The 21,798-nt window shown below is 41.9% G+C and overlaps 3 protein-coding genes across 7 annotated transcripts; all 3 read left to right on the top strand.

Moving 5' to 3' along the window:
- Nucleotides 1-178: 178 nt before the first annotated feature.
- Nucleotides 179-7,926, top strand: prc1b (protein regulator of cytokinesis 1b). 5 transcript variants are annotated; one of them, XM_041936531.1, is made up of 15 exons: nt 179-299; nt 567-699; nt 1,912-2,034; nt 2,328-2,561; nt 3,512-3,682; nt 3,884-4,033; nt 4,155-4,302; nt 4,387-4,523; nt 4,693-4,788; nt 4,875-5,021; nt 5,110-5,220; nt 5,333-5,446; nt 6,120-6,222; nt 6,427-6,461; nt 7,461-7,926. In XM_041936531.1, exons 1-14 carry the CDS (start codon nt 289-291, stop codon nt 6,444-6,446), a joined length of 1,698 nt encoding a protein of 565 aa, XP_041792465.1. In that variant the 5' UTR covers nt 179-288; the 3' UTR covers nt 6,447-6,461; nt 7,461-7,926. The 5 variants fall into 5 exon arrangements, with proteins under 5 accessions (XP_041792465.1, XP_041792431.1, XP_041792446.1 ...); XM_041936497.1 differs by having other exon boundaries at nt 6,120-6,299; XM_041936512.1 differs by lacking the exon at nt 5,333-5,446 and having other exon boundaries at nt 6,120-6,299.
- Nucleotides 7,927-11,147: 3,221 nt separating this feature from the next.
- ptpmt1 (protein tyrosine phosphatase mitochondrial 1) lies at nt 11,148-14,058 on the top strand. The gene is made up of 4 exons (XM_041935033.1): nt 11,148-11,310; nt 12,296-12,376; nt 13,011-13,202; nt 13,333-14,058. Exons 1-4 carry the CDS (start codon nt 11,164-11,166, stop codon nt 13,459-13,461), a joined length of 549 nt encoding a protein of 182 aa, XP_041790967.1. The 5' UTR covers nt 11,148-11,163; the 3' UTR covers nt 13,462-14,058.
- A 756-nt stretch (nt 14,059-14,814) lies between these two features.
- Nucleotides 14,815-19,438, top strand: ndufs3 (NADH:ubiquinone oxidoreductase core subunit S3). The gene is made up of 7 exons (XM_041935021.1): nt 14,815-14,902; nt 15,262-15,327; nt 17,072-17,169; nt 17,634-17,783; nt 18,239-18,364; nt 18,508-18,627; nt 19,158-19,438. The coding sequence occupies exons 1-7, from the start codon at nt 14,848-14,850 to the stop codon at nt 19,323-19,325; spliced, it is 783 nt and encodes a 260-aa protein (XP_041790955.1). The 5' UTR covers nt 14,815-14,847; the 3' UTR covers nt 19,326-19,438.
- The last annotated feature ends 2,360 nt before the right edge of the window (nt 19,439-21,798 follow it).

Raw genomic sequence — 21,798 nt, 5'->3', positions numbered from 1 at the left:
TGTTTTTGTTCATGAGTTGTTCGGCGATGGGCGGGTCTCCCTGTAGGACGACAGGCGGGGCTGAACGCTCAAGTCCACGAAGTCCAGCGGCCGACGCTGATTTGACACAGCACGCGCAACTGCAGAATGAGCCAATCAGAGAGCAGAACGCCGGTATGAGCGTATTTTGAACTGTGTACAAACGGACTGAACTGAGAGCTGCCAGAGAGGCGACGCTCCGCTTGTCTAACAAGTTTTGATCGTTTATACTTTTATACCAACACACGCAACAGAGTCTGGACATCAACGATGAGAAGGAGGTAAGGTCAAAACATTTTCCACCAGGGAGTCGGGTTGTAAAACGCAAAATAATGTTTGTTAATGATGTAAAATAGATGCGATAGCAAGTGGCTGATCCACTTAGCGTTAACTAACTAACTAACATTAGCTAAACTAACGCTAACGTCTGTTAGCTAGATCAGACGAGTGAGTTCTCTGTGTGTTTTCTTTGGTTTACATGTTTTCAGTGACTTTGTTGTTTGATTAATGAGTTGACCGTGTCTCTCGCTGGCTGTCCGTCTTCGCAGCGAGGTGCTCGCAGCCGAGTCGGTGTCGTGCCTGAATAAAGCGCTGTGCCATCTGAAGGACATTTGGGAGGAAATCGGAATCCCAGAGGACCAGAGACTACAGCGAACTAATGTTGTCAAGGACCACATCAAGGTGAGACCGGGTGTACCACACGGACATGATGATGGCTGTAAACATGTGATGAATCCTGCGGTAAACCTGCTGTTTCCTCGGTTCAGATAATGCCTCTTGGCCTGTGAACAGGTTTCAGCAGAGGACGGGGGTGGTGAGGGGGGGCTTTCACAGCAACACAACAATCGTGAGTGAAACCACACTGAGCTGCAGACGCCTGCTCATTGGCCAACAAAGCGGAAGTTTTAGTTTTGGGTTGCAGCTATTGACATTCACTAGATCCTGACTGATACTTTAAGGGTCATATTGACATTCAAGAGTCTAAAACATCTGCTAATTAACAATTAGGAACAAGATGTACTGATTAGGGCATTTTCACAGTGGGAAAAATATACTTGTAATGCTTTTCCAGATGACCATAATATGTATTCACCACATCTGCACTGTGATTTCCTACTTATCATCTGTCACATATGCTGGATGGACTGATTTTACCATTGATCTATCTCAGGAATGTTGACAGAGATAAATGTTCATCCCGAGTGACAGAGCTGAAAAATGTTGACAGTTTTGTTGAGTTGTGGTGCTCCATATATCCCCCAGCACCCCCTGTCATTTATCTCATTCATTTGATCTGGACTGATATCAAAGTAATGGCTCATTCATCACAGACGTGCCATGTGGGTGATTCATTCATTTAACTACAATTGCAGCAGGCGATTGATATTTGCATTGTTGCTGTTGCATTTACACACCAATGCTAGAGGAGGAACACTGATATTTAACTTTCTGTGCTTTTTAAAAACCCTTTGTGGTGAATAAAGGCAACAGATTTCCCTTTTTAAAATGTACAAAAACTTGTTTTCCCCTGAAACAACAGTGTCTTACACTGAGCCTTCTAGTATATAAATTGACAAAGGAAAAACATCTGAAAAAAAATCTACTTAAACTAATTAAGTAATTAAAACTAAGACAGATAGTGAGTATTACTAAGCTAGAACAGGTACCAATGAAGGATTGCTTTCTCTATATTTGCACCAGTATTACTGTATAAGAGGTCAGCTTGAAACTGGATTTATGGTGGGATTGAAATGAATAAAAAATATGTGCATCTGTTATATTAGCCGAAATGCCCATTCGAAGTATTGGTTACTGGACAGTGGCAAAAACTTTAATGTTTGCACAAATCCATCTGCATAATGTTGATTTTATTTTGTTGTATTTATCCACCAGAGCTTACTAGATATGATGATCAAAGAAGAGGAATCCCTGAGAAAGAGGCTCATAAACAGCATTCAAACATGCAGGACAGAAATGGAGAAACTCTACCTGGAACTTCAGCTGCCTGTGTTTGAGGTAACGACAACTGGAACATATTCAGTGTTAAAAACACAACATATCTTCTTAACACCACCAGCAGAATAAAGTTGCTGAGTCTAGATTTCATCCAGATATTTCTATTTTTTTTTCTGTTAATTCATAACATTAATCTGCTCACTCAGTATGTTTTTGTTTCGTTTAAAAAAGATTTTTAACCCAAGTTGATACAAAATTGCCTCTGAGCAGTTGTAGTTATTAGTTTGTGTGATAGTTGGCTCGAGAAGCATCTTGTGTTAATGACTTTGTCGTTATCTCCTCTGTGTGCTCAGGAGGAGAACGGTATCAGCATGCTCCAGCAAGAGAAGAACATCCGCACTCAGCTGGAGGCTCTGATGAAGGAGAAGACTCGGCGGATGCAGCAGCTGAAGGCTCTGGTGGACCAGGACCAGGACCTGTGCGACATCCTGTGCTCCATGCCTTACGGCATCTCTCCAGACTCCGTGCCCTCACTGGAGCAGCTGGAGAACTTCTGCCAGCACATCGCTAACCAGAACGCAGAGAAGGTGGGGGCTCGCTTTGTTACATCTGCACCTCAGCTGTTCAGTTATTTTGACTGGTTTGTGATACCCCAACACTCAGCCAGTGAACCCAGCAATGCAGGAATTCTGGCCGGGCCTGTTTTAGATTCAAAAATAGATGTCAAATATTGTCTTGGGTACATTTTTACTGTCATGTAGTAAGAATATGGCTGTTTATTCATGTGTACAGCTATAGTTGGTATTAATAAAGTAGACCTTCTTTATTAATAAAAACCCCTGTTGACACTGTGGATTGGTGAAGTTTCAGCTCAATAATGCATGTATTTTCATGTTATCATCACAATCTTTTGGCCTAACAGAGGAGCGAGCGTTGAAATGTTTCAAAGACAGACTAGGTTGATGAAATTCAAACCCTCTTATGTGGATGAACACTTTTCAAAAGCAGTGACATACGATCAAAATCCATGGTTGGAAATACTGAGACGAGGCTGATTATCTCAGTTGAATGACAGCTGGTATCACTGAGGTATCATTTTTTCACCTGACAAGTGATACTTTAATTGAAAGTCTCATCAAATGGCTTTAAGATCATAGTTGTGTCTTTCTTTCACGGGACATGAGAATTAATGTTAAAGGAAAAATGTTTGTCACTTATCCTGGAGCTGCCACATCCTCTTCTAAATGATAACGTTGAACTGTACTGTACTGTAATCACATTACTCAAGGTAATCTGTTGAGTGTTTATTTGCAACCTGATGCGTCACAATTTGCTGCTACTGAGTGCCGACAGGCTGCAGGATAAAACGTGCAGGCTGGATTCGCCAAAAAAAGCGTCCCTCACACTGGGTTAAAATGTTCTAATGCGCTCCTGAATGCGAGATGCCTCTGAAATTTAAATTTTTAAGAGTTTTAATGCTTTAAACTTTTGTCATAAACACGATTTAATCTGCATTGTCCTGCTCTTTTGTTTTCAGGCCAAGCGGTATGCTGAGTTCATGGACCTCAAGCGGCAGATCATCTTGTACATGGAAGAGCTGGACCACGCCCCCGAGACCAGCTTCGAGAAGGACGTCGTCTGTGAGGACGAGGACTCTTTTTGCCTCTCCAGAGACAATATTACATCACTCAAACTGCTCGTTTGTCAGGTAAGGTTTATTTATGTATTAATTTATGTATTAATTCATTTATTCATTCAAGTCATTTCCCACAAATTCCAAACAGGTCTTGAGAGTTTGCGGCGCCGTTATCGCCTGAATTTAAATCTGTTGGACGGACGTGTTGAAGAGTCACAGTTCCACCAGCCGAGTTGGTAACTGATGCAACTTTGTGTCCTGTTGATCCTGCAGCTGGAGGAACGCAAGGCGGAGAATGAGGCGATATGTGAGAGTCACAGAGAGAAGATCCAGCAGCTGTGGAACAGACTGCAGGTGCCCCAGCAGGAGAGAGAGGCCTTCAACGACCACATGGTCACATCCAAGAAGAGGAACCTGGAAGCGGTGAGAAGATTCCACTTCCTCCTTCATCCATCTTTCTTTTTTCTGTTCATGGTCAGTTAAGACTGTCAGCGCTGTAGCAGTTGTTTTGCTTTTCAGCTGACTCTTTCTTTTTCTTCCACAGCTACAAGCTGAAGTTCAGCGTCTGGAGGAGCTTAAACTGCTAAACATCTGCAACGTCACCGACGCCATCCGCTCTGAGATTGCTGTGTTTTGGGAAAAGTGCTTCTTCAGCACTGACCAGCGGCAGGCGTTCACACCATATTTTAGCGGTGGGTTCTCTTTGTTTGACATTTTAGTCTTAATCAGAAGAAAATTGGAGTTCAGAGAGGTGCTAAGACTCTGATTGTTTTTAGTGGATTTTACTGAAGAGCTGCTGAGTCTGCACGATGCTGAGATCCAGCGCTTGAAGCAGCATTATGAGGATCACAAGGAGCTTTTCGATGGAGTTCACCAATGGGAAGAAAGCTGGAGCCTCTTCCTGGAGCTGGAGGTGAGTCTGAAGGGAAGGAAATGAAGAAGTAGCAACAAAACCTCCCAGCCCAATAATCCGTCTGAAGCTGGTAGAGAAGCTAAACCAGAGCCCATTAGAGCTAACAGATGACCAGCTACAATTTAAAGAAAAAGTATTTTGAAATTGCAAATGAAATTGTCATTCCCAGAAAAAAGCCACAGATCCGACAAGATTCACTAACAGAGGAGGGAATCTTCTGAAAGAGGAGAAACAGAGGTCTGAGCTGCATAAAAGTCTGCCCAAGGTAACACACGGCCACCTATCATCTACTGACCTGAAAATGTCCTTTCGTTCAGCAACTCATCATCATGTGTCTGTTTGTTTTTCCAGCTTGAAAAGCAATTAAAAGCCCAGATTGATGTGTGGGAAGGTGAACAGGGTCGTGAGTTTCTTGTCAACAACCAGAGGTTTCTGCAGTATGTGGAGGAACGATGGGAGCTGCACCGAATAGAGAAAGAGAAGGAGAAGCAAGAAAGGGTAAACAAAGAAACCTGTCGTATTATCGGCCGAGCCTGTTTGATCTCTGGCACATGTGTTGACTTTTCTCTCGACAAACTCCGAACAGCATCTCAAGAAGAGCAAACAGACGGAGGAGGACATGCTGTACGGGACAGCAGTGCGGACGCCCACCAAACGCAGATTCCTCGGCAGCGCTACGCCAAATAAATCCAGAAAGGTGGCAAAAACAGTTTGTGGCTCACGTTTGTGGTCGTGGTGTGAATTCTTAAACTCGGCCTCGTCAGTCTCCTGGCTGTCAGCACTAACCCTCTGCCTCTGTGTCTCATCAGTTTAACGCGACCTCCAGCATTTTTAGCGCCACCTCTAACAGCACCATGCGCTCTGTCTATGGTGGAACTATCTGTCGCTCACCTGTGCCCCGCCCACCTCTCTCAGCGAACAAGGTTGGTGCAATCAAGATGGAAGAAGTGGAAGTTATACGCACATCACAGCAGGTCACGGGGGAATCATCTGAACACTCCCGGCAAGCTTTGTAAAAGACATTTTAACGAGATCTTCATCAGAGACGCCATACGCGTGAATGAAATGTGGACTGATTGTTTCTTTAATTAGTTTATGTAGGTGTCCTCCACCACGTGCTGCTCAGACCATATGGAGAACAACAGCACAGATGGTCACATGACAAATCATGATATACCGTTTCACATTTACAAAAGGAACATTTCAAAGCATGGCACACTCTGACATCAGAATCACAGCCAGGCCAATAAACTTACAGTAATACTGACTTTTTGTGCTCTGTGCTCTTCTTTACACTGAACCGTGTTGAATCACACTGTACCTGAACCACACTGGGACACATACAGGTGCTTTGGGGAATGCATGACCTGTGTTTTCCTTCTCACTCATACAGAGACTTTTCCTTAACGTCTGCTGAATGTGAGCTAGTAAATATGTTATTTCCTGTGCTGTTCTCACTCTCCTGGTGATTGGGGTCATAGGGAGGGGTGCATCGTTCTGCCTTCCTCTATTTATTTCTCTGTCCATTTAACTGATCGCTGTATTGTTCTGTTAAGCAGGATAGCTGACACTTGTCTCCTGCTGTGTGTCCTCCAGACTCCAGCAGCACGGACGCCAGGCAGCGGGAAGCCCCCCCACCCACGGCTGCAGGGCTGTAACAAAGAGAATGAGGCTCAGCTGAAGGGGACTCCCCTGAGTGGTGCGTTGCTGACCCCTGCTAGTCCACAGCGTAACTTCAGCATGGCCTCTGTTGCCAGCACATATTCAGAGTTTGTGGTAATTTACACTTTTGTCTCTAATCTGTTCTCTCTCTTTGTGTCTTTTTCCTCATTTCTGTGCAACAACACATTGACGTGTATTGTAGAGGATGATTGAATGCTAATGATGTAAATTTATATTGTAGAGGGACTTGGTCAACACTGAATCTGTTCAGTCAAGGTGTGTTTGGAATCCTAACAGCTTGTGTAACTTCTGACTAATCCTGTTAACGTTCAGCGATTGCATGGCTCTAATCAAAGAGAGTTACCCTGAAAGAGCAACTCATCATGCTGGTTTAGGTTCAATGTGCACAGCTAGCAGGTATTCAGGCCAAAGTCAGCCCTGCGTGAAAAAACATGGAGGAGGCGTGCTTCTTCAGGTACCGGTGAGACATCCAATACGCTGCAGGAAATCCAGTTTGAGCAACAGAGCTGTGAATTTGTGGGCGCCGCAGACACCATAAAGCTGAGATGTGATTTTACAGCTTTGGAAGCTTTGTGTGTTTGTAGGTTAGTTAGCCTGACATATTTGTGCGTTTGTTCTTTATGGTTTCCATCTTCTGTCTGACTTCTATCCACCTGAATCTAATGTTATTTTCAATCGACACTGGTGCGTCGCCATGCCGACATACTGGTTTTGCTGAGGTGTTATTTAGCAGCGTCTGTCTTGTCTGTAGCAGTCTCCACTGTTTTTACTGCGTCAGTCTCACCCGTGGCACTGATTAGTCCCCCAGCAGCTTTCTCAACCGAGACACCGCTACTTCATGTCCTGATGCCAGACAAATCAGTCAGTTCACTGGACTGAGTGGATTCAAATGTCTGGACCCAGACCCAAGTGTTTTTTCACGCAGGGCTCAGGATGGTCTGAATGTGGCCTCACACCACAACCTCTGACACCCTTCAACGCTCTGACACATCATTACTCCTGCATCTCTCTGTCTTCCTAAACCCTTTTTACACCTGCCACTGTGTTTTCAGTCATTGGTCTCACAGCTTTGTTTTTATTTAATGGAGAAAACGTGCATTTAGTTTTTGTTGTTGCATTTACTTAAACAGCAATTTCAGTCAAACAGTGGTTTGGACTAAGTTAGCGCCTGTTTGCTTCTGAGCATCGTCTCTACCTCATATTGTCACATTACACACGAGGAATCAACCATAACAGTTTCTTCTGTTTCCACAGCGAGACCTGTCCAAGACCTCTAACTCCAAGATCCAGCACGGCATCCTGAACTCCACCACCACCAACCTGTGACCTCTGCACCCTGATGGTAAATGCATCAGCTGTCATACCGAAGTCCTTCCAACAAAGTCCTGATCTCACTACCTTTCTCTGCTCTCTCCTTTTATATGTAAATGAAGGTAATAATATATTAAGTGTTACGTCGGCGATAAACAAGGAATCTGTTGTCAGTTGCTGAGTCTGTCGTCTTCAGCGTTGCTGGAAAAATCTGTAAGAAGAAAAAAAAAGTTTGTACCCTGAGTTAGACTGACACTACGTTGGCTCTACATTTTTGCCAGTTATTGAGATGTAATAAATGTGTGCTGCATCTTGTGCTGCACATTTTTTAAAAGAGAAATAAAAGAAAGTTTAGTTTTCTAAAGTTATGCAATCTGGGGTTACAGGCCAAATGTATTATATGAGTACTTTGCACTTTTTTTTTTTTTTTTTTTTTTTTTTAGAAAATACATAGCAGCACATTGTGTATTTTTACACACACACACATACACTGTTCCATCCAAATCTATTTTTACACATGCGTTATGTATTTGTGTATATATTTCTCTCTCCACTGTTCTCTTCATAGACGGGTCACTGTTTGACAAAGATGCTAGTTGTTTAAACAGGCCGTTTAGACTGTTAGTTAAAGAATGTCATGGACTGGTGCTGCACAGCAGTTTATATATAGCTAAATCACATGAATTTAGCATGCTAGCATGGCTGATTTGGAAAAGCTTGTCAGAATATAATAAATACATTTTCACTTAAAAAAAACCAAGACTGATTGTATTTTTTTAGGATTCACAGTTTTTTTTGTATTTTAGCGTCGAGCTAAATAGTTTAGCTGAATAGTTTGCAAATTTACCACAAACATTTAGCAAATACAGCTGGAATCTATTAGCACATAGCACCGTATCTATAAAGGCATTTTGACCAATTCAGCCTCATGAAGTTTGTCAGGTGTGAGTAAATCCGATTTAACTGTTGACACAACGTTGTAGATTTCACAATCAAACGTTCATTTTACACACAGACTTTTGGCTCCGCTGCAGCCAAGAAGAATCTAATCAATACAAAGTGTGACAATAGCTTGGATTTCAAACTCTTCAGTAGATCAACCTCTGACCGCAGTGTCAGCAGATTCTTGTTTGAAGGTCTTTTGGACTGTGATAAGTCTTGTATACAAGCTGAAGTTGAACGATTAACATCTCAAAATTAAAGCTAAATGCTAACTACAACCCTGATTCCAAGTCTGGACTCTGTGAAATGTAAATAAAAACAGAATTCTATCACTTGCAACCAAACTATTTTTTCTGAACTGTCTCTGAGTCCATGTATTAATCTCGTTTATCCAATTATGTGTTGACAAAGTGTTGAACCTCGCTCCATCCTCACTGTGAAGGACTGAGCCTTTCCAGGATGATTCATACCAAATCATGATACTGTCACCTGTTACCAATCAACCTGTTTACCTGTGGAATGATCCAAACAGGTGTTTTTGGAGCGTTCCACATCTTTCCCAGTCTTTAGCTGCTCCTGTCCCAACTTGTTTGAAACGTGTTGCTGCATCAGATTCAGAATAAGCAGAAATTTACATTACAGCATTACAAGCATTACAAAAACATTAAATATATTTGTTCTGTTTTCAGTTGAGTTTATGTCAAAAAAGGATTTTTTTTTTTTTAATCAGGATTTTAATCGGTGATGGGCTTCAGTGTAATAATGCGAATGAAACTTTGCCACAATCTGAAGTGACAGATAGCTCAAGACCGGTCTGCTGTTCGCTTTTAGTACGCAGGACAGACTAATGATAACATTTAGGTAAACTGTTAATGGAGGCTGCTGAATTGAATTAGTGTTGATTAAACATGAGCAGCTGTTATCTGATTAAGTCTCAGTGGGCTTTGAAACTATGATAGACAAGCAGACTTCTGGCTGCTTTCTTTGTCTTGTTACTTGTCCAACGGGCTACCAGATTAGCTTGTGTTAGCCTTCCATCCACACTGCATTTTTGCATACCTGGCCTTCAGTCATTGGTCTGTCTGAAAAAGCTGGAAGGTTTTCAGTTATCTGGTAGAGTTCCTCATTAATTGAACTGTCACAGCCTCGCTGCTAGACTGGGACAAAAATGGAAGACACATGGGTAAACTAAAAGCAATTTTCTTTCTAACAAAATAATAATAATAATATTGAAAACAAATATATGGGTGTAATCCGCCAACACTGAATCATTTCAAAGTATAACAATCGTCCGTCTGTCCCAGTCCTGCTGGGATATCTCAGGAACACCTTAAGGGAATTTCCTCAAATTGATAAACTGAACTGATGTGGCATTATGTTTTTGGGTTGTCTGTCCATCCACAAGCTGAGTCTCATGAGGTAAATTAGCGATGCTTTATTGCTCAAAGTGGGGTAAGAACATAGGTATAATAGGTTTAAAGCTACATTGAATGATTTTTGAAGAAATAGAAACCACCCTGATATGCAGCACTGTTGCCTCAAAAGGTGTGTATAGTTCACTTGTTAGTAAATTTACTGCCAACTTACACACTGAGCATCAGATCAGTGCAATCTTTGCATTAGAGTTTCTGGCCACCCAATAAATTCCAGTCCAATATTTAGTCTTTTTAACTCTGGTTTGGTCTCTCCACCAACTCTTATCAAACATATCTGGGCCCATGGCTGCTAGCTGCTCAACTTCCTTCAGATTTCTGTAGATCTTTGACAGGGAACTGATCATTCTGTCTAAATCCAATCAGAAGCTCACTTTTTTCTTTAGTAATTGACATTTAAATAATCAACAATTTGTTCTTGATCCTGGACTCTGAGACAGAATCCCATAAAGTCCAAAGAATCTAATCCAGTATACAACTTTCAGAAGCACACAAAAAAACCCCACTTTTTTTTATTTTGATTTTTGTAATGGTAATTGGTTTGTACTCAGGTCCTTCTATTTTTGGTTTATGTCTTCTCTATGTCTTATTTCCATCCACTCTTTTCTTCCTTATGTAGACGCACCTTGTAGGCTAATGTGGTTTGAAAATAAAGATACAGATCTGGTACACAGCACGATGTTTGCTTTGTTGTTTTTTAACATTGGCCATACAAATAATATTCAATAAAACAAATAAATAGAACATGTAACAAATTGATCAATTGAAATATATATTAAAATATTGCCCTAAAAATATCACAAGGAATCCATGGCAAGACAAGTCAGCTTTATTTATTTCTGGCATTTCAGGCACAGCAGCTTTACATGAGCAAAGAAAAGCATTGAAATGAGATTGAACATTAAGAAACAGAATAAAATAGACAAAATTCGATTTAAAAAAAATTAGATGAAATAAAGCAAAATGAAATACACGTGGAATAGACCAGAAATACAATTCGAGTGCAGTGCAGCAATAATAAATAATAAATTGCGCTCAACAACAGATTTTATTTTGAAGGATTTACACCGGAAGTCGTGTTACCGGAACCACCTGCCTGAGGAGGAACTTCACCTATAGAAGAGCACATGCTAACCGGCTAACGGGTCAGACATCAGTGTGGGGGTGAGATACACCGGTCACGGTAACGTAGTATAGCCGATAGAAACTGTTCGACTGTGGGAGCTCAGTTGTTTTTTTTTTTTACATTATTTTCTGAAACTAGCTTAGTCATGTCCGGAGCGTTAGCAAGGCTGCTTTTCTACCCGACGTTAGCCTACAATGTTGTCATGGAGAAGGTGTCGTCGAGACGGTGGTTTGACCGAGTGGACGAGACTGTCATCCTCGGAGCGCTGCCGTTCAGATCCATGACCACGCAGGTCAGACCGCCTCACATTAGCCTCAGGAGCTAACACTGAGCAGCAGGCTCTCTGTCTCTTCTCTCTCCTTCCACCGCCGAGCTCAACTTTACCAGGAGGTTAAAAGTTTTTAGACCGGCTGTGGTGGCCTGCACTGGGGGCGGTGGTGACCTGCCAGCCCTGCTCTCCTGGTGTTGGTTACTTATCAGCCATCAGGGAGACTGAACCGTAAGAGAAACAGGTGTTATCATGGAAGCTCATTTTGATGTGGAAAGCAAACGAAAAACAGTCAGGACTAATACAAACCTTAGAATATAAATTATTTTAAAAGACAATTTATGTTAAAGTCATTTGCCAAGCTCAGATATGAAGATCTGATGCTTTTGATGCTAAATAAAGTGAGTTGAATTCATCTCTCTGGACTTCAAGTTGTGACATAAAGATTGACAGAGAAAATAATGAGATTATTCAGTTATTGTGCAGCTAGTTATCAGCTGCAATTCTAATATTATTATCTCATAAAGACTTTCACTCTTTATTTCACTCTTCAGAATTTTCACCCACCATGAGTATTTGTGTTCTTGTCATTAATGCACTTTTTTTCTTCACCTCGGGGAAGTGGGCGTCTTCATTTCATAAGTAGGTCAGACACAAAATTCTGTTTTTCAGCAACTGTTGTGTCTTTTACAGTATTTGTTCTCTGTCTACAGTTTGTCTAAGCTTCTTTTAGGCTTCAATGTGAGTGAAGACTTAGTTATGAATCCTGTTTTGATTCCCTGAAGTACTGAAATAACAGCTTCAGGCCCAATTCTCTGTAACATATATACATACATGCATGTAACATACATACAAGTTAGGGCCGGTCAATTCAAAAGTAGTTGCTGCTGTTGGCATCTGCTCAGATATTTAAAGTAAATTGGCCATTGTAATAAAAAATGAAATCTTTTGGTCTTAGTTTAGGGTCATCAACTGTGAGAACTGATGTTTGCCGTTTGTTGTGTTGCAGCTGGTAGAAACAGAAAACGTTCGAGGGGTCATCACCATGAACGAGATGTATGAGACCAAATATTTCTGCAACTCCGCTGAAGTGAGTTCACTTCGTCTGTGTTTCCAGCCTGAAACTGAAGATTCAGCTCTGTGTGTGTGTGTGTGTGTGTGTGTGTGTGTGTGTGTGTGTGTGTGTGATCCAGCAGCACTGCAGGAACTACAGTAATTGTGTGCATGTGAACGACTGTGTGAGCTAAATTAGCCATTTCCTCACTTCTTTTGAAATACAACAACATTGACAAAGTAAACGAGAAGGAATAAGTTTTAAAGTGTTTTTATTTTATCAGCCGACATGTCTGCTGTGATTCTCCTCAAGAGAAACAAATTAACGTCCTGTGTTTGAACTATTGGTGACTGGATTATAGCTGAAATGAATAATCAATTAATTGATTAGTCAGTCAACAGAAAATGAATCAACAACCATTTTAATAATCGATTAATTGTTTCAGATATGTTTTCAAGCAGAAAAAAACAAATCTATGCTAGTTCCAGCTTCTTGCATGTGAGGATGAAGCAGCTATAATATGTAACCAGATCGTCACCAGATCTGGAAACCAGACTGTTGAGCACCTCAGGCTGATTTCTAACAGTGTCAGCAGAACCGAGGTTGATTCCTTCCTTTACATATTCATTAGTCGTTAACGACTGATTGATGCATTTGATGCTGGCGGCAGGAGTGGCGGACGGCGGGGGTGGAGCAGCTGAGGCTGAGCACCGTTGACCTCACCGGCGTTCCCAGCCTGGAGAACCTGCACCGAGGCGTGGAGTTCGCCCTGCAGCACCGAGAGCAGGGAACCAGCGTGTACGTCCACTGCAAGGCCGGGCGCTCGCGCAGCGCCACGCTGGCTGCTGCGTACCTCATTCGGGTCAGTGTGTGACTGTGGGAGGTCGCAGCGTCGGCTCTGCGCTCCATCAGCAGTTTTAAGTAGAAGGATAGCACAGAAAAAAAAGAATATTTGATTTAACTAACTCTGATTGTGACTTTCCTGCTGACAGTTACACTGCTGGACTCCAGAGGAGGCCTGCCAGAAGCTGGCGTCCGTTCGGCCGCACGTCCTGGTGCGCTCGGCTCAGCTGGAGATGCTGAGGAAATACCACCAGCAGGTGTGTGGACAGTCCGGCTGAGAGCAGGGCGGGGGCTCACATCTCGTCTTGTTCCCAAAGCAGCTGGAAGTCTCGACTCAGAGCTTTGTGTAAAGCCACGGTGACGCACAGCGGTTTGTTTCAGCCAGTCCTCCATATCATAACATATACCCACAGAAGAAAGAGCCACTGGTTTTTAAATCAAATTCTTATGAGTTTTACTCAGAAATGTTAAGTCTTAGTCGTTCATTGACAACATATCAGTCAGCTCCTGGTGTCCTGCTTGTGGCTGAGACATTTTCATTTTATATCAGGACTTTCTGAAGTTCAGAATTATGTTTAATGAAATTAAAACACTTTTAAATTATCTGAACAGTTTTTTCCTGCATCATCCTGTTTCAGTCAAAAATGCTTTCAGATTCTATAAGCAAGTCGACTGTTTGTGACTGTAATAATAAAAATACTCCACTTAATCGAGCTGTCATGTGCTTGTTTGGACTGCAGTGGCACAACAAGACGAGGACACGTTACTGCATAATGCAGCAATCAAATTATTATTGTGTGTAAAGACTTTATTTCAGTTTATCTTTGTTTGCTATGGTGCCTCATAACTTTGAAATATTGTAATAAAAATATCTGTGTGACAAATGCAGTCTCTTGTTTGCGTTATTTTCAGTATCTAGATGTTACTTGCAAATACATATACTGTGTATGTGTCTGTGTGTGTGCGCACGTGCATGAAAGCAGTTCTAGTGAGTAAAGTCAGTATATACGGGGAATCGTCATCCCGTTTGTTCAGATTTCAGATGGGAATGTTGTTCTACTTACCTATGTTTTGTTTTTTTGGCTACAGCCAACATGATATAAAATCTGATCTTATAAAAATATGGTATATTAGATTTCTCCACCATGGATATATGATCATGTTAAATGCTATCAGTGGTAGAATATAACTAAATTTACTCAAGTATTGTACTTTGGTCAAGTATTTTCACTTTCTGCTGCTTTATAATTTTACTCTAGTGAATTTCAGAGGCAAATATTGTACTTTGTACTCACTACATTTGTTTGACAGCTTTAGTTATTAATATTCAGATCAAAATTTTAAAAACAAAACATGATCAGTATTTAAAAATACTGCTGCATTTGACATTTTAACTTCCCCAAAGTATATAAAACATTTAAACGTGCGTATTATATATACATATTAGCTGTAAAAAAGAAGGTTCATAAGCCTGCACTACTGCCACAGAGACATATTTCCCTGTAGTAATCGAAGTTTAGGATTTAAAGTAATTCTGATTTTGTTGGTAAGGCTGTCAATTAATGTACTCACTGCATTTCACGGACGGCATTTCTCCTCCGGCCCAGCAGGAGGCGACAGACCGCCAACAGTCGTGTGTCTGCCCGAAGAAGAGCGGAACAAACATGGCGGCGTCGTTGGTTCGGTTTGTCCGCGGAGGTCTTGGAAGGAGTTTTAACGGTAAGATGACTAAATACTCGTTTGAGTTTGTAAACGATGGTTGCTGCAGTGATTTGTTGGACTCTGCGTGCCTTTGCTTGCCACTGAAAATTTTCAGCCGTCAAATGTCTCAGGTTTGACCTTCGAGCTAGCTAAGGCTAACTTAGCGTTAGCCTCCACGGATCTGAATAACAGATTGTTTATGTGATGATATTTAGGCAACATAAACAGTTGGACATACTTGTTCTGGGTGCGTTTTTGACAAGTCTTTGCTATATTCTTGCCATGTTGCTCACATTATATCTAAAATCCTGTGCAGACTCAGTTGTTAGCAGCGTGTTTATTCTCCTCTTTGACTCCATCCTCATGCTTTTTTCCAGCTGCGAGGACTTCGTGTCTCCTCCAGCAGCAGACCAGGCTGCAGAGCTCTACCACCGAGACCAGCCGTGAGTACACACTACTGATGCTGGCACTATAAGACTGTTTCCCAGCACTCATAGAGGGTGGCTGGCCCACTGATCTCTCTCTCTTAACACACACAAGCTTGTGCAAGCGCCCTCGAGCCCGAGAGCTACACGACCCCCTAAACTCAAAGGTTACTATGAGTCTGCTGATTTATTCCAATTCATCTAAAATTAATGAGCCATCAAAGCAAACTTTCAGCTACAGGATAAGGTCCTCAAGATGGGTTGTATGTGAGGAAATGGGTGTAAACAGAAGGACTCCCTTATATATGACCTAAAAATTACAACAGTGTTTTTTTTTTTAATTTGTTTTGATTTTATGGGGACAATATAATATTATCACAGTATTACAAAAGTAACAGGATTCTACCTCTTTTCACTCTATTGGAAGTGTAAGGTAACATAAAAACATAAACATAAAAAACAAAACAAAAAAGAACAAAAAAACAAATGTGTAAATTGGGCCCAAAAATGAGATTAAGTGTTTTAGAAGGAGTTACCTGCTGCACAATATAGGTTGATTAGTAAATGTAATGTGATTCATTGTCATAGTTAAACAAAGGGTAGAATTAGGCATCTAAACAGCATTTACTTGGCAGAAAAAAAGTGCAATAGTCAGTGTACCACAGAGCAGTTTCACACATCCAAACTACTACTCCCTGACTGTCCTGCAATATTAAATACGGCAACACTGCTCCAGTCGTTGGGTCTACAATAGATGCTACTAGCCACATTAGCCACATTAGCTGCAGAATGTCCCAATGCAAAATTCAACAGGCTAACCAGTTTTTTTAGTTGTTGTTGTTCTGGGGACATTTCCATCATTTAATCCACTGGGTCTCCACTTCCTCAGATGGTGGGAGTCAATGAAGACTTTTGTTTTGCTTCTTGCAGCCAACAACAGTGAAACTGGTGTGTGTTGCTCCCAATGTTTCCGTCACATCTTTGTTCTTCAGTCGTTGTTATAGCGAGGGAAATGCTCGTCACTGGATGTGACTCCAGTTCTATTCGTATGTGCATAGCCCTCTACCTGTATATTAAGCCACCACAGTAAAGCACATTATTTGCAAACGCTAAAACATTTTTCACAGTAATGACAGTGTTGCAAAATCCATATAGTGGCAGATACTGGTATGCAGCCCACCCCAAGTCCCCCCATAGCAGGTGGATCTGTCTATAACGATCATTACACTCAAGTCACAGAGCTAATCGTCCCTGATGTTCTTAAAAACTCCACAAGGTCTTTTAACTGCACTTGGATAAAAACATATCTATTCTGTCCGCTGCATAACTCATTTCAACATATTTGCTAAATTTATATGACTTTAAGCAAAAGTGGAAAAAGTTGTATCATCAGTTTTTTATTTGTTATGTCCCAATATTTTCTGTTATCGTGCACACCTGCATGTTATTTGTCTTGGGTTGTACAAAACGAGTAATGAGATGTCATGTCTGCCGTCTTTGTCTGTAACAGGAAATGAAGTCACAATTTGGGAAACAGACTAAAATCTGTATTGTGCAGCAGAGACAGTATTTTGATCCCTTTGGAAGAGTCTTTTGAAGAAACATTCAGAACATCAGTCAGTGTTGTTAAGCAACCCAAAGATTTATCCCTCAGAATAATGAAGAGTGGATATTAACTGACATGTCAAAATGTCTGCTAGGAGAGCGCTTGCTGTGTCCTTCCGTCGTTTTAAACTTCTTGTCTCCTCTGTCCTTCATGCAGCCACCGTCAGGCCCAAAGATGCCGTCACTCACAATCAGCTGGCTGCGTTTGGGGAGTACGTGTCTGAGATGATGCCCAAATATGTCCAGCAGGTCCAGGTCAGTTCTCAGCTCCTCCTCCTCTTGTGCTGCTTCCTGCTTGAATGACCAAAGGGACTTTAGTGTGTAGTTTGTGTTAGTGCATTGAAGTTAGCCTAATGTTGGAATCAGCCAAAGTTGTCACATGTATCTACATGTTGTTAGTAAATCAGAGCTGATGCATGAGATGAAGACAGGCAGATTGCAGCCTGATTCACAGTTGATGGGTGCAGTAAAATATCTTGCAGGTGTGGATGGTTGTGACACATAAAGAAACAGGAACATTTGAGTGTGATCTGCAAAACAACAGGCCTGAGTGGACCCTAACCCATGACTGAGGACAGAAAAAGTTTCAGTTTGTCTCTGTAGCCTTTTCAGCTGGTCTTAAATGTTTCTCGTGTGTGTGTGTCTGTGTGTGTGTGTGTGTTTGTCTGTCTGTCTGTCTGTGTGTGTGTGTGTGTGTCTGTGTGTCTTTGTGTGTGTAGGTTACCTGTTACAATGAGCTGGAGGTGATGATCCATCCTGACGGAGTTATCCCTGTGCTGACCTTCCTGAGGGACCACACCAACAGCCAGTTCAGGAACATGATTGACCTGACTGCTGTCGACATCCCAACAAGGCAGAACCGCTTTGAGGTAGCTCACACACACACACACACGCATAAAAATTGTATTTGTGATTTTTTTTTTTTTACATCATTTCCATTCCACATGTCCTCACATCAACTCTGTCTCCATCTAAAGTAAATGCAACAGTCTAACCACTTCAGGTTATGATGAAAGCCCAACTCTGCCTAATAAAACATGACACGTCTGTGTAGTGTAGCAGCAGTGTTGTTCCAGACAGAAGCTGTAATTTTACACCGACCTATAAATCCATCGCTATGTTGATTGTTTGCACGTTGTCCTCACAGCAGCACTTCAACAGAAAGGCATCATTTGTCAACCTTCATGCTCCTCTAGAACTAAATGTTTAATGTTTGGAGTTTAAACGTGGATGCAAAGAGGCCGCCCTGGTAATCTAATACGCGTATCATCTAAACGAGCTGTCTGCATGTATTTATCGTGATAACGTTTGTGCTGCGTTACAGATTGTTTACAGTCTCCTGTCGCTACGCTTCAACTCTCGCATTCGCGTCAAGACGTACGCAGATGAGTTAACACCAGTGGACTCTGCAGTCCCGGTCCACAAGGCTGCCAACTGGTACGAGAGGGAGGTGAGTGCAGCCCCCAGCCAGAGTCATTACAGCGTTTATTCAGTTCCACTTTCTTCACAGTAACACTGGTCAGTGATGCCGCAATCTGGCAATGACACAAACAGCCTGAGAGTTAAAGTGTGTGTGTGTGTGTGATTGTACAGGTGTGGGACATGTATGGTGTATTCTTCGCCAACCACCCGGACCTGAGGCGTATTCTGACAGACTACGGCTTCGAGGGTCACCCCTTCAGGAAGGACTTCCCTCTCTCAGGATACGTGGAGGTGAGTGCTGCCAGAGACACGCGCGCTCAGTGCAGCCGTCAGCTTTATTTGTGTGACTCATTGGCATCCTCCAAATATAAACGAAGTCGTATTGGCAGGGTGTCACTGAGACAGGCAGGATGAAAGCTGTGCCCAGACACTCAAACTCTCCTGTGATTTTTATTTATTCAGCTCGTGATGATAAATTCAGGGTTCCCACAAGCCTTGGAAATCCTTGATAGTTTGTGCAGAGAGAATAATTTATGGTCTAGATCCTCCCTGAGACTGAACTTCCTTGAAAGAATAAATTATTAATATCAAGACAGTACACAAATTCATTTATTTTACTTCCCTCTGTCCGACGATGATCACTTCACACTCCGGGGAAAAGAGATGATACGATCATGATGTCATCACAGGATAAACTTCTCATGTAGTTTAGCTTTTTGTTTTTATATTTTCCAGTTTTCAGTCCTTGAAATGTATCAACACTCATCATAAAAACACTGAAAAAACTCAGAGCATTGAGAACATTAAACCTCCCTGTGCAGGTGCGTTATGATGACGAGGTGAAGCGTGTGGTGGCTGAGCCCGTCGAGCTGTCGCAGGAGTTCAGGAAGTTTGACTTGAACACGCCCTGGGAGGTGTTCCCCGCCCACCGAGAGCCCAAAGAGGCTGCACCCAAACTGGAGGCTGGTGAGGCCCCTGAGAAGAAATGAAGTCCCACTGTGTCATCACCATGTTCTGTCTGTTAGTGTCATTTTGGGATTCCCAGCCGCCCTCAACAAACACACCTGAAATATTTATGTAAATAAAATACTAATAGAACAAACCTGAAGAGACTTTGTGTGGAGCTGTGGTTTTTGCAGAAATACTCTTTATAGCCAAACATGCGTGATACTGAATGTGATCGTTTAACATCTCATTCCGAACTCGTAATCATTAATCTGCTGGTGTCAGCCTTCCCGTCAGATTTTGGGATACAGGGTTTTGCCCCCATTAAGCCACAAGAGCAGAAAATCCAAGTAATGTCCCCTTAATTAGATCTAAGAGGTCCAGAACAAAACAGGAAAATAATCCCAAACCAGTGGTGTCCACATACTTTTGGCCACAATGAGTACCTGTTGATATATTTTATGCTAATTTCAGTGTTTGAACTGACAATTATCACCACACTAATTAATACAATCGTCAACCTGGTTTCTTAAAATTTCTCCACAACATTGCAAATTCATGACTAGATAAAGAAAAAAACACCTTTAGGTATCATTAAATTTATGTTTACCACTCAAAAACTCCAGTCTGCCAATCTTCTTCATCATGACTGTGTCAGTGGGTGTGGTTTGGTTAGATTTGATTGACAGTCACATGGAAACAGCTACAGTTAAACAAAATGCAAATATGCTACATCCTGATTGGTGTCCTCTGATTTAAGAGCCCGTTACCATAGAAGCAATCTGAAGTAGAAAATAGTTTTTCAGGGCCTTTCAATAAATTAGAGCCAAATCTGTTGCTTTAGTTGTAAAAATCTGATCTGTAATAATGCTGATGTGTTGGGTCTCCTCTCTGCCTACATGGCTAACGTCTAAATCCGCCATAATGGAATCGCCCAGCAGGTGGTGCTGCAGCACAGAACATAACACCAAGAATGAAGACGTGCAGCCGTGGAGTCGTCTGAACGCTGTCGCTTTCATCCGAGCTCACCTCATGGATGCAGTCACAGTTCAGGCCATACATTTCTCATGTTTTATTTTGTCAAACATTTTCATTGAAGCATTCATTTTACATGTTAGAAATACTCAAAACATTTCAAAGAGTCAGCCTGAGCCAGACATCTGAAAACGAGACAAGGGTCAGAATGTTTAATCTGCTTTTAGTTATTTTTCCATCATGGTTAATTTGTCCGTTTGGGATGCAACATTTTACCAACTGAACTGAGCAACAAGCAGGAAGTACTGTTAACCACATTTTGACCCATGTCTGCTTGACATAGTTTTTAATACACAATGGTCAGTCTTTCATCAGGATTATCAGAAAGCAAGAAGCACAGACAAGAAACATCCAACATGTTGTCAGTTACTGTACAGATAATTCACTTCATAAAAATCTTTTAATTTCTTTGTGTTTTCAGTTACATGCATGCATCACACAAGTGCTTCTGAGTGCGTCAGATGAGTTACGCTCCAGTCCCTCACACCGTGAGTCCGGTGCAGCAGCCTTCACTCATTTGTCGACAGGTATCGCCTTCGCAGCCTGGTTTCCTGAACTGTGTCAGGTCTGTTTCAAAGAGGCAACCGTCAGTCCACCAACGGTGAGACCGTGGCAGAGCACAGAGGAGAAAATAATTAGCCTGTCATTGTCCAAACTGTCGTCACTTTCTCGTCCGCACAGGACAGGAAATGGTCGAGTGGTGCAGAGAGGCCTGGTGAGAGCGTGAAACCTGAGAGTCGCTGTCCGTTATTAGTTTTCAGAGAAGGCGAGAGACCATTTCCCCGGTGACAAAGAAGTGAACGCTGTTATTACTTGGAAGAAAATTCAGCTTTCCACCGCTCGGACTGCACAGATTTATCTCCATGGTATTTCATTTGACCTTTTTCTTTAGGTTTTTATATTTCATATCATAAGAAATCTAATTCTAATGTTGTGCTTCGCTATAGTGCATCAGGCCGAATGCAGCTCTTTAGATGAAAAAGAATAAACGTCAGTCCACAAGCTTTAATTTTAATGGAAGCAATTTAGCAGGCTTGAGCCCATGTTTCCAAAGTCTGGTCCAGGATCTGCAGGAGTCCTTAGGGAAGTGGTCTCCAACCTTTTTTGGCTTGTGACCATTTGAAATGTCTACTTGTGACCCTTCTCCACAGGTCATGGCCTCGGTGGATGTAAGTGATTATTTCTCTTTTGAAGGATGCAAATCAGAAAAAAAACATAATTTGGTTAAACTGATTGCTTGTTTGTATATGAATCATCCTGTGACCCCTCAGATCTATCACAGGGGGTCCTGGACCCCAGCTCCCTTAGCAATGCCAGGCTGACAGGCTGCACACTGTATATCCATGAGACAACAAACATCCCTTTCTATTGGTTTTGGTTCTATCTTGGTGATCTTGTAGTGACCTGCTGCACTAGGTTTAGCAGCTAGCGGCTAACTGTCTGTCAGGTGGTGACGGCAGGTAACGTAAAGTGGGGTTGACA

This window comes from Chelmon rostratus, chromosome 1, assembly GCF_017976325.1.
Source record: "Chelmon rostratus isolate fCheRos1 chromosome 1, fCheRos1.pri, whole genome shotgun sequence".
Classification (NCBI taxonomy): Eukaryota; Metazoa; Chordata; class Actinopteri; order Chaetodontiformes; family Chaetodontidae; genus Chelmon; species Chelmon rostratus.
Note: the sequence above shows the minus strand (reverse complement) of the source record. Positions and strands in the feature narration are given on the sequence as shown.